General features: G+C 36.5%; 1 protein-coding gene and 1 pseudogene across 2 annotated transcripts; one reads left to right on the top strand and one right to left on the bottom strand.

Moving 5' to 3' along the window:
• Positions 1 to 679: 679 nt before the first annotated feature.
• LOC308658643 (large ribosomal subunit protein uL18-like) lies at positions 680 to 1,542 on the top strand (annotated as a pseudogene). Its single transcript has one exon. The product of its transcript is annotated as a large ribosomal subunit protein uL18-like (transcript).
• A 4,980-nt stretch (positions 1,543 to 6,522) lies between these two features.
• On the bottom strand, positions 6,523 to 10,022 carry MGP (matrix Gla protein). The gene is made up of 4 exons (XM_081311546.1): positions 9,869 to 10,022; positions 8,474 to 8,506; positions 7,313 to 7,388; positions 6,523 to 6,887 (listed from the first exon to the last, which is right to left on the bottom strand). Exons 1-4 carry the CDS (start codon positions 9,927 to 9,929, stop codon positions 6,746 to 6,748), a joined length of 312 nt encoding a protein of 103 aa, XP_081167672.1. The 5' UTR covers positions 9,930 to 10,022; the 3' UTR covers positions 6,523 to 6,745.
• Between the last annotated feature and the right edge of the window lie 2,184 nt (positions 10,023 to 12,206).

Below are 12,206 nucleotides of genomic sequence, written 5' to 3' on the forward strand. Positions count from 1 at the left end.
ACTTGATAAAAGAGATAGAGTCTCATTTCTGACTGTGTGAGTTCCTGGTCACTATGCCCTTTTTAGATCATGGCTGATAGACTTGTTCATTTATTTTCATGATTGGGCTGAGAAGTATCAAGAGAGGCTCCAGTTGATTATCTCGGCTCCAAATGCATTTACCATGCTTATATGGTACTACAGAAGTGTTCTTCTGATGAACGTGCTCAACTACTCTTGTTGAGAAGATGACCCCTTTATTTATCTGCTGTTTTCCTAGAGTGAAGGGCCTGAAGTTAGTGGGCAGCTTCTAGGGCTTAAATGAGAATTGTCCTATTTCCCATGGTGAATATGTTTCTTCTGTATGAACTGGTATATATACACCAACAGAATAGAATTGCAGAGATATAAAAATATAGATTATTCATGTGCATTAAAATGATGATAAGTGAATAATTTCTGCTTCTACACCTTAGTTCTCAGACCCACATATTCTAGCTTTCATTAGAGTTCTGTATTATGACAAGTTCTGTATTATGGCAACCTAGAATAGAAGTATTAAGATTGAAGAATTGAAGGAAAGGCTAGTAATGATTGGTAATTAAGGCACTCAAGAAGTCAGAATAGCTTTTCTCCCTTTTAGCTGTGCTTGGCCAGCAGGTCTTTATTGAGCCACAGACATGAGTCCCTATTCTGCAGAATGGAGTTTGTTGAAGTTGTCAAGAATAAGGCCTACTGAAAGAGATATCAAGTGAAATTTAGAAGAAGATAAGAGGAAAAAACTTGTTACTATACTACAGACACTTGGTGATTCAGGGAAAAATAAGTACATGCTCAAAAACAGGATGACTGTTCTTGTAACTAACAGAAATATCATTTGTCAGATTACTTATGACCATATAGGAGGGGATATGATAGCCTGCACAGCATATGCACGTGAACTACCAAAATATCGTGTGAAAGTTGGTCTAACAGATTATGCTGTAGGATATTGTATTGGCCTGTTGCTGGCCCGCAGGCTTCTCAATAGGTTTGGCATGGATAAGATCTATGAAGGTCACTTGGAGGTGACTGGAAATGTGGAAAGCAATGCTGGTCAACCTGGTGCCTTCACCTGCTATTTGGATTCAGGCCTTCCCAGAACTACAACTGGCAATAAAGTTTTTGGGGCCCTAAGGGGCTAGTCTATCCCTCACAGTACCAAACAATTCCCTGGGTATGATTCTGAAAACAAGGAGTTCAGTGCAGAAGTACACCAGAAACACGTCAGGGGTCAGAATGTTGCAGATGATATGCATTATCTAATGGAAGAAGGTGAAGATGTTTACAAGAAACAATTCTCTCAGTACATAAAAAACAAAGTTACTCCAGACACAATGAAGGAGATTTACAAGAAAGCTCCTTCTACTATATGAGAGAATCCAGTCTATGAGAAGAAACCCAAGAGAAGTTAATAAGAAGAGGTGGAAACATTCCCAAATGTCCTTTCCATAGAAGAAAGATCAGATGGCCCAAAAGAAGGTGAGCTTCCTCAGAGGTCAGGAATGGGCTGCTGTGAGCTAAACCAAACAGGTTTTTCTGTGAAGATTTTTCAGATAAAGACAATAAATAAACTTATTGAGCAAGAAAAAAAAAGAAAGAAAAAGAAAAAAGAAAAAAAAGTCAGATAAAGCAATAGATTACTTAAAAGTTTTCATTCATTAAAAAGTTAAGGGTAAGGATGAAAATGGTGCTCAAGAATACTACTGCCACTGCTACCAAATAAGAATTTAGGTTAAGCTTCATTCTCATGTGGATTACTTTGGCTGCAAGAATTCCAAATCCAGTTGAGTATAAAACTAAGTCATGAATTTTCTTAAACCAAAATACACTTTCTTGGCCCAGTCTTTTATGAAAACAGATACTTGGTCAGCATAGTTAGACATGGCCCAGTAGTGGAGAGAGGAAGAGTAGAGCAGGTACAAATTGGCCCATGCTGTGGGTTCTGGTTGGCTCTAAGTCCAGCTGTCAGCTCTTTATAGTCAATGATAGTTGCTCAGGGTATAAATAGAAATCCCCAAAGAGAGATTTCTTGTATTTCTAAATATTCAGAGATATAATAATGGTACATTATGATAGAAAGTGACAAAAGAAATAGCTAACATTTATTGAGCATTTACTCTGTGCCAGGCAGTGTTTCATGCATTTACATGTATTAATTTATTTAATATTGGCAACAACTATGAATAAGGTACTAGAATAATCTTATTTTGCAGATTAAAAAACATAAGAAAACTAAGGCCTATAATAGAAGGAAAAGTAGGCCCAAATCTTCATCATGTCAGATTAGGCCCTGACTTCCTAAACAAGACTTTTAAAGTACAAGAAATAAAATCAAGAATCAACAAATAGGATGGATTAAAACTAAAAAGCTTCTTCTAAGCAGAAGGAATAATCAGTGATGTGAAAAAAAGATCCTGAATAGTGGAAGAATATCTTTACCACATGCACATCAGATAGAGCACTAATCTCTAGGTTATATAAAGAACTCAAAAAATTTAACTCCCCCCCAAAAAAAACCCACAAACAAACAAATAACCCAATCAATAAATGGCTAAGGAACTGAATAGACACTTCTCAGAAGAAGATATATAAGTGATCAACAAATATTTGAAAAAGTGTTCAACACCTTTAGTAATTAGAGAATTGCAAATCAAACTACTCTAAGATTTAATCTTACTCCAGTCAGAATTGCAGTTATCAAGAATACAAGCAATAATAAGTGTTGGTGAGGATATGGAGAGAAAGGTACACTCATACATTGCTAGAGGCACCGCAAATTGGTACAACCAATCTAGAAAGCAGTATGGAGATTCTTTAGAAAACTTGGGATGGAATCACTATTTTATCAAGTTATCCCACTCTTCAGTCTTTACCCAAAGGACTTAAAATCAGTTATACTATAGTGATGCAGCCACATCAATGTCTATAGCAGCTCGATTCACAATAGCTTTAAACTATAGAAGCAACCTAGATGCCCTTCAATAGATGAATGGACAAAGAAACTGTGGTGTATATACACAATGGAATATTACTCAGCATTAAAAGAGAATAAAATTATGGCATTTGCAGATAAATGGATGGAGTTGCAGAATATCACGTTAAATGAAGTAAGCTAATCCCCCAAAACTAAAAGCTGAATGTTTTCTTTTATTAGTGGATGCTGATCCATAATGAAGGAGATGGGGGGCATTGGAAGAATGGAGGAACTTCGGATTGGGCAAAGGGGAGGGTGGGAAAGGGAGAGGGCAGGAAAGATGGTGGAATGAGACTGGCATCATTACCCTAGGTACATGTATGATTGCACAAGAGGTACAACTCTACACTGTGTACAACCAGAGAATTGAAATGTTGTGCTTCAGTTGTGTACAATGAATTGAAATGCATTCCTGCTGTCATGTATAATACAGTAAAACAAATTAAAAAAAGAAAACTAAGGCCCAGTAAAATTTATTAGCATGCCCTAATTGACACAGTTCTAAGTAGTAAATCTTGGGTAAAAACTACCTCCCAAAGCTTTATTCTCAAATTCTTTCCTAAGAAGCTAAATTGCTTTTATGGGTAGTAGTAGAGTACCGTGTTTAAACACGCTATGGTTTTTCAGAGTGAAGTACTCCAGGAAAAGCCTTACCAAGATGGTGAAAGGATTAGAAAAAAAAAGATTTATGACTTATCATTTCATGTGTTTTCATTCTGAAAAACTAGGATATAGAAAATAAAATCATAGTACTGACAAGACAGAAAAATTTTGACTGAGGTGGGAACTGCATTAAGTGAAGCTTCATAAGATTGGAAAGTGTGCCACTGGGAGATGGGTAAAAATATATGAGATCTTTGTACATATCCCTTTAAAAAGTTGGATTAAAAATCTAAGGAATTAGATTTTATTTTATTTTATTTTATTTTTTTATTTTTTTTTTATCAGCAAAATATTTTATTTTTTATTTTTTATTTTTTTATTTTTTTTTTATTGGATGTTCACAACATTACAAAGCTCATGACAAATCATATTTCATAGATTAGAATCAATTGGGTTATGAACTCCCATTTTTACCCCAAATACAGATTGCAGAATCACATCGGCTACACATCACATTTTTACATACTGCCATATTAGTGACTGTTGTATTCTGCTACCTTTACTATCCTCTAATATAGGAATTAGATTTTATTAGGCCCATACAAACAAATTTCTTAAGAATATTGCATGCTCCTTGAAGGGTCAGTTTGCCTCTAAGTCCTCAATTGTAAAATGAGGAGGCTGAATTAGACTATTTCTGAACTATGTTCCAACTCAAAAACTGTAACTCTAGCACTGTGTGATGATAAAAATAAAGAGATGTGGAGATAGAAAACCTTGGTCTCACTGCTTACTACTTGAATGACCATCATAGAGTTGGTTCCCTGAGAAACAGACTCTAAGAGATTTGTGTGCAGGTGGTTTATTGGGGAACAACATAAGAAGAGAGTTTGAGAAGTAGGCTGAGTAGAGTGGGCATTTGAACTCTGATGTAATTGTAATAAATGTTTCATCCATTTTTTTTAATGGGGAAACTCTGTAACTGGGATAACCATTTAAAATAATCCTGCCTGAATTAATAGGCTTTTTAGCCAACGTAGGATCTCAGGGATGAAATTTACCCTCCCCCAGAAACAACTGATAAAACAGAAAGTACATATGGAAAAATAGTTTTCAAGACCCTGACATCAAGCAATGAAGGATGAGCCTATGTGAGATAAGAAATTCAAAAGTAAGTTCTGGTCTGGTGTCATCTTTTATTAAATAGTGGGAAAATTGGCTGGCATGAATTTAGGTCTAGGATTATTGCCTGTTCCTACCATCCAATCATGGGTGCTATACTGAGAGGGTGTTACGTTAGTGTGGGGAAATAATTATCTCTATATTAAATACTGCTCTGGTCTCATTTAAAAGCAAGACTTAAAAGAATCAAGCTTTTCCTAAGCAATTTGACTGAATCCTAGAGCAAAATTTAAGAAAACAAGCCCATCCAGCACACAAAAATGTAAACTTACCAATGTCTAGCATCAAGTAAAAGATGACCAATAATTCAGACAAGTAGAAAATTGCGATCCATGGAAGTAGAATAATTAATCAGAATCAGTTCAGAACTGACACAGATATTAGAATTAGCATATGAGGACATTAAAATAGTTATTATAACTATATCAAAGATATTTAAAAAGACAAGTAGAAATATGGAAGATATAAAAATATTCAAGTCAATCTTATAGTGATGAAAAATAGTGTCTAAGATTAATAGACCTTAGAGGAGAATAGTAAATTAGACATTGCTGAAGAGTAGTTTAAAGAACCTCATAGCATGTTAATAGAAAGTGCCAAAAATGAAATGGAGAGTAAAATATCACAAAATAAAAATAGCATCAGGGAGTTATGGGATTACTTCAAATGGCCAAATATACAAGTCACTGAAGCCTCCAAAGGAGAAAAAGGGGAAATATTTGAAGAAATAATTGCTAAAAAGTTTCTAAATTTAGTACAATCTAATAAGCCTCAAGAACAAGAAAAAGAAGTAAAACCACACCAAAGTGCCTCATGATCAATTTTATTAAAGCCAATAATAATACAAAAAATCTTAAAGCAGCCAGAGATAAAAAAAAAACATGGTAGTACTGAGGAACGAAGGTATAAATGACAATAGATTTTACATCAGAAACAATGCAAAGTAGAAAACAGTGGAATAACATTTTAAAGAACTGAAAGAAAAAGTTGGCAACTTTGAATTTGATATACAGTGAAAAATATTTTTCAAAAATGAAGGCAAACTAACCACAACAACAACAAAAAAGAATTCAGCAGAACTGCATCACAAGATATGTTAAAGGAAGTTCTTCAGACAGAAGGGAAATGACCCCAGATAGAAATCTGAATGTATACTAGAAGTAGAAACTACACAGATACATGTATGTGATATTTTTCTGTTTATCTAAATGTTTTAAAAATAATTGGCTGTTTAAAGCAAGATTATAAGAATGTACTATAAAATGTACAGCATACATCAAAGCAAAAAAAAAGTGGGGTATTTAGGCTACGTAAATATGATATGATTATTGATAAAGTAAGTTTAAGTCTATCATCTTGCCATTTGTTTTCCATTTTATCATTTTTCTTCATTTTACATCTTTCTAGTTTACTGATACAGAGGGCACATTTTTTTTTTTTACCTTGTTGTATAAAAGACAAACAACAAATGGAGTGAACCCTATAATTGTCACATGAACAGTTAGAAAATCCTGTAAAACACAAAATAGGAAACAGTCGTTCACTAATCCCAATGTAAAGAGGGTCTAGTAAATTGTGGTTGGGTCAGTGCCTTCTAGGTTTTATTTATTTATTTTTTCTATATAATTGTGCTTCTAACCAACACTAGAGGCAAGATTAAGAGAATCTCCTTATTCTGGGTGAGGTGGACCATGGTTCAACTATCTCAGCATTTTCTCAGAAGAAATCAGATTCACAAAATGAAACTTATCAAATCAGAAGTTTATTATGTAAAACTACACATGTTAACACACTGCACTTTCACGACTGACAACTCTGGGGACAGGAAGGAGGGGTGCAGCCAGACAAGAGATTATATAGAAAATGAGCATCGTGTATGTGTCTTTGTATTTCAGTAATGCTACTGCAGGGGGATATAAAACCAGGCTTCAGACTCCAGAACAAAAGAGACATTTTTTCCCCATCTCATTTGGTCCCTCGACGCTGTCTAAAGTAGCGATTGTAGGCAGCATTGTATCCGTACATCATGGCATAGCGTTCGCACAGTCTGAAGTCATCACAGGCTTCCCGATTGATCTCATAGGCAGGCTTGCTGCGCTCTCGGACCCTGGAAAAGCAGAAAGAGGCCCAAATTGAGAGGCACAAAGAGCGCCAGGAAATAAGAAAGAGGAAAAGTGAAAAAAAGAAAGTACAGGGAATATTGGAGAGAGCCATTTCCCCCAATGTGAAGAGGCATTTGCAGAACAGGGAGGGAAGGCAGAACAGTTTTATTTATTTGCATATTTTAAATGAAAACAGAACTATTCTCTCTGTCCTTTCCCTCCTCCTTCTCTCCATCTTTCATAAGAGTCTTCTAGCTATTCAGTTGTTTTCTGTAGACTGGCTTGAAATCAAAGAATTTTAAGACATAATTAAATATCTATGATGAACTCTGTGATAAAACCCTTTTTCTCACTCCATTCAGACAGGTGATGCTACGCTGTAAAATATACAACATACTTGTGGAGACCCTCAACAAGTCCTGTTACCCACCTCTCTTGGGCTTTAGCTCTCCATCTCTCCTGTGGGGACATAAAGGTGTTAGCGTTCCTTCTGTTAATGAAGGGATCTGAAAACAGAAAAATAAATGAATAAAACTTTAGGAAAACAGTAGCTGAAAATATTTTTATGAATATCCCGTACAAATTTATTTGAAAGGAAATACATTTCTTTTTTAATATATGTTTTTTCTTTATATATGACAGCAGAATACATTATAATTCTTATTACACATATAGAGCAAAATTTTCCATATCTCTGGTTGTATACACAGTATATTCACACCAATTTATGTCTTTATAACTGTACTTTGGATAATAATGATCATCACATTCCAGCATCATTAATAACCCCATGTCCCTTCCCTTCCCCTCCCACCCCTCTGCCCTATCTAGAGTTCATCTATTCCTCCCATGCTCCCAATAAACTTCTTATTTCTCATAAATTCATTGAACTTTATGTCATCAGAGATAGGCCAAAATCAAAGCAGAGGATAAAGCTTATTCCATAAACTGCCTGAGCCAAATAAATAACTCATTTAAGTGTCTTAGAGACTTGTGACACAGGCCACAGAATTTTTCTTTGGTTCGTCTTTGGGCAATGACTTTGCCTTTCTTGCTTTTGGTAAATCCTACTCTCTGTGTTTTCAATTTATTTGAGGAGAAATTTTCTCTGTCCTCAGGACTTAGAAAACATAACTTAGATTACCATTACTGAGCAGTTTAAACACTAAAAATAATGAACAAATATCACACTCAGTCTTTGTAAGTCCAGATATTCAACAGCACTCAGCTTAAAGCTGACACCATAGTCTCTCAGCGGACTTGGCCTTCCACTCTGTACTTCACCATTTGTCATTTGTCCTAGTTTTCAATTTGTGTGGTGGATGTGGTGCCGACTTAAAATTTCCAAATGAGATCGTATGGCTCCTAAGCATGTTGAATGCAGTTTAAATGTCATATTATACTATTCCAAGCTTTAAATATTGCTCATTTGGTGGTTTTTAAAGTCATTGGATTTTTATATTTTCTTTAGTTTTCCAAAGGAGGCCCTCTTTGTCCTCCTTGTTATGTCTTACCAGTTCGTTTATTTAAAAACAGGGAGAGATTCTTTAATGCAGGAAATTTAAAATAAGGAAGTCAAGTATTCACTTACTAATTTCGTAGGATTCCATGCTTTCATGGGATTCTGGAATTAAAAAAAAAAGGTTTCATTATATAATTAGTTTTCTAAATTAAGGATAGATGGAGAGGAAAGAATAAAAAAATATGAAGAATATATTTAGCCATGTGGTTAATACAAATTTCAGGAATCTAGGATTTATGAGCTGTTTCCCTAGCTCTGTCCTTGCTGTGGACATCTCTACCCTTGTTTATCTGATATTGAAAGAGGTAGTAGCCTGTCTTGGCTAAGATTTCCCAAGTTCTATGAGGTCTTAAGTAAAGTAAGACATGTTAGGTGCTATACAGAAGTCTCCAGAGTGCTTTCTCTTCTGATTTATTCAGAGCCTGTTTGAGAATTGGGTCAAGGAAGTTAGAGGGGATATAGAAAACAGCCAGGCCTCTCCAGGCAGGAGAGCACCAGGGCCCTTGCTCTGCTGGGCTTTACCAGGACAAGTTTCTAAGAGGTTCTGTAAGCCTCATAGGAACGTGTGTTAAATTGGCAGCTGCAGAAACCACTGGATCCAGAGAAAACTTGTACGGGGCACAATGCCAATGCAGAGGATGTCAAAGCAGAAGATTCTTCTTTCTACTGCTCTCCTGAGCACAGCAGGTAAATCAGACAATAAAATGCATAAATATATACATCTCTATATATGCGCAAATTAGTTTTCTTGAAAACTTAAAAAGGGGGTGACAAAATAAATCTCTTTATGCAGAAAATTTGTGAATAATTTCAAGGGTGAGGAGCAGAATGCTTAGCATTGTTAATGCAATTTAGGCTTAAACCTGCTAAAAGATCCAGGTAATTGAAGCAGAATTATGTAAACAGTTTCACTTGAAATTTCCTTCTATACTTTTTGCATAAACACAGATATATAACAACATAGAAACCAGAAAAAAATTATTCATTTTTTGACAAGAAAAGTTACAAAATAGATCCCCCCCCACCCCCCGGAATACTTTAAATGTAAAACTGCTTTAAAATTAATTCACCGAACAAATGTAGCAACTTCATGACATTGTCCTGTCCCCAGAAAGGGCTGTACTTAGTATTTCCTGTGCAAACTGGTTTTCCTAAAGGTAAAAAATTCAACCAATATCTTTAAGCCTATCAATGCCAAAGTCTAAATCCATAGTCTTAAAAATGAGAGCGCAGGGGCTGGGAATTTGATATCTTCTTCCTAAAATATCTAACTCTCTAGGGTACCATTGAAAGGATTTAATTGTTAAGTTCTTATAAATGCCTGGATATTTTACAATATAAAATAGACTTGTTGGAACTGATTGGTATCCCCCGAGATTCAGAGAGAAAAGGAGAGGAAAAGTGGAAGTAAACAGAAGTCAGAGGCAGAAAGGAAAAAGAGAGACAGCAGGGAGGGTTTCTCACCATAACACAAAGTTGCCACCGCTAAGGCAGCCACAATGGTGAGAAGCAGCAGGCTCTTCATGGTCTCTTGGGCGTGCTGTGGGTGGGTCTCTGTCTTGCACAGCAGCAGTAGGCAGAGGCTCCTACAGGCTGTTAGGGAAAGCCTGAGGGTTTTTATAAGAATTGGAGCAGCTGAAAGGGGAGGAACCAGTGGGAGGGGGCTGGAAAAGGTGGAGGCGGGTTGGCACTAAACTAACATTGGGACTTTTCCCAAATATTCATTCCTTCCAGATATTATCTACTCAGAGTGGGCAGTTTTCCCTCACTCCTGGTCCTGGCTGTGCTGCAGCAGGATGCTGCCCTGGTGCAGAAGTTGTGGACACCCTATGTTTGGGGCCAGGCCTGGGCAAAGATCCACAAAGAGGGGAGTTGCCACAAACAAATGTTTGCTTTTCTAATTTCTTCTCTGATCTACCCTCCTGGCCCTGACTGCTGGCCTTTGGGGCTTGATTCACAGAGCCACAGTGTTCTGTTTGTTCCCTAGACGGAGGAGTAGGACAGGTCCCTGGGGGGAAAAGAACTTCACTTCCTAACTGGCTACAACTTAGACATCTTCACAGTAGGGCTGAATTACCAATCCTAGACCCCATGCACCTTTTGCATTTTTCCAAGGGCTCAGCTGGCTAGCCAGAGATCTCATCAGTTCTGTTTGTTAAATTAGCTCCCTTGTAACTTATCTAGTTTTGTGATGTTAGTCCAAACCTGTGAGGTAATGTTCTCTTAGGCTAATATTGATGGAGAAAGTGCAACAAGGAGAAGAGGGGTCTCATTTTCTGAAAACAATGTGTTGCTAATTAATTCAAGAGGCTTTTAGTGAGTGGCAGAGAAGGTGCAAAGTACTTGGTTAGATGCTGTGTGGGGGCTACAAACAAGACACACCCCTTAGTAAGTAGTAGCTCCTCACTATAGGCTTTGCTCTTTGGCTATAGTGTATCTTCACATACAAGTCTTCACTTTTACAATACACTGAGGGTCCTGGGGTGCTATGACTTTTCTTAAGGAGGATTTCTACTTGGTGCTTGTGGGTATCTTGTAGATTTTTCTTTCTCTTTCCTTCTTTTCTACCTGATATATCTCTGTCCCTTGGTAACCCAGGAGTTATCTTTGCAGACAAACAGACCTGAGTCTCAGAGCAGCTTGGGGATCTCCAACTCTTGAGTGGAATGGCAAAAGGGCTGAGCTGCCTTGAAATAAATCAGAACCGATTTATTTCAAGGAGCAGTGATGGACCACTGGACAGAGTCTCCCATCTTGTGAAGAGCTTTTACAAATACTAAAGGGTTCCCTGTTAAAGCAAAATAGTTTAACTGTAATCTGGAAGATTAGTGAGTTCTGAGGGACTCATAAAATTCAGGTTTTCCCCCCAATTTTTTTTTCACATTAAGACAAATTCTTTGTGATAAAATCTTCAAGATGATCTCAAAGGAAGACAATGTATGTCTATCCCTGACAAATTCAACCATCACAATGTCCACTAACAAGATTGTGGTCATTTCTCTCTTTAAATCACAAACTTTCTTTCAGGGTTGCTCCTGGGTCCCTTTTCCAATATGAACCACTCAAATAACTATGTTATCAATAAATAATTTAAAGTGCAGGAGCCATTTTCCCACATTGCATGGTTTTGGAGGAACAACTATCCATAGATAAGCATTGTATATAAAATCAGCTCAGTTAATATAATATTACACAAGTACAGGTCCAATGTTTCACCCTTAACATAGAAAGTTTTTCATGACCTAATCCTATTTCTAGAATTAAGGAGAATTCTTTCCTTTTCCCAGCTATAAACAAGTGATTTTAAAAAAAGTTTAAAAAAAAAAGTTTTTTGGTCTAGGCTGCTTAGGACTTGCTAAGTTGCTAAGTCTGGCCTTGAACTTGCGATCCTCTTGCCTCAACCTCCTGAGCCACTGTGCCCAACTTAATAAAGTAAAATTTTAATCAATACAAATGTAGTGTGATATTTCAATACATATAAACAAATGTATAATGATCACATCACGATAATTGGTGTATCCTTCACTGCATGCACATTAGCTCACTCATTCCAGCCAGTTTCCAGATGTTTCCTCTATTCTCAAGTTCAAATGCAACTGTGCCCTATCAGTTTTCTGACATCATGATTATTTTTACACTCTATGAACCAAACCTAAAAATCTTACACTTCTTTTCCCAACTAAGATTTTCATCTTTTATCACAGTTGTTTTATTACTGCTTCCACTGTATTCCTGGGCTTATAAACATTTCTCTTTACCATCTTGGTTTTTGTAAGACTCACATTTTCTTTTGTGAACTGCC

The sequence above is a fragment of the Spermophilus citellus genome (assembly GCF_964194105.1).
Source record: "Spermophilus citellus genome assembly, chromosome: 10".
Lineage (NCBI taxonomy): Eukaryota > Metazoa > Chordata > Mammalia > Rodentia > Sciuridae > Spermophilus > Spermophilus citellus.

Bases quoted from the DNA above. Each gene is read 5' to 3' on its own strand.
- MGP (XM_081311546.1), bottom strand. From the start codon at position 9,929: ATGAAGAGCCTGCTGCTTCTCACCATTGTGGCTGCCTTAGCGGTGGCA. The intron at 8,507-9,868 runs GTGAGAAACCCT...TTTTAATTCCAG, and splicing joins GGTGGCAACTTTGTGTTATG to AATCCCATGAAAGCATGGAA. The intron at 6,888-7,312 runs GTGGGTAACAGG...CTGCTTTTCCAG, and splicing joins AGAGCTAAAGCCCAAGAGAG to GGTCCGAGAGCGCAGCAAGC.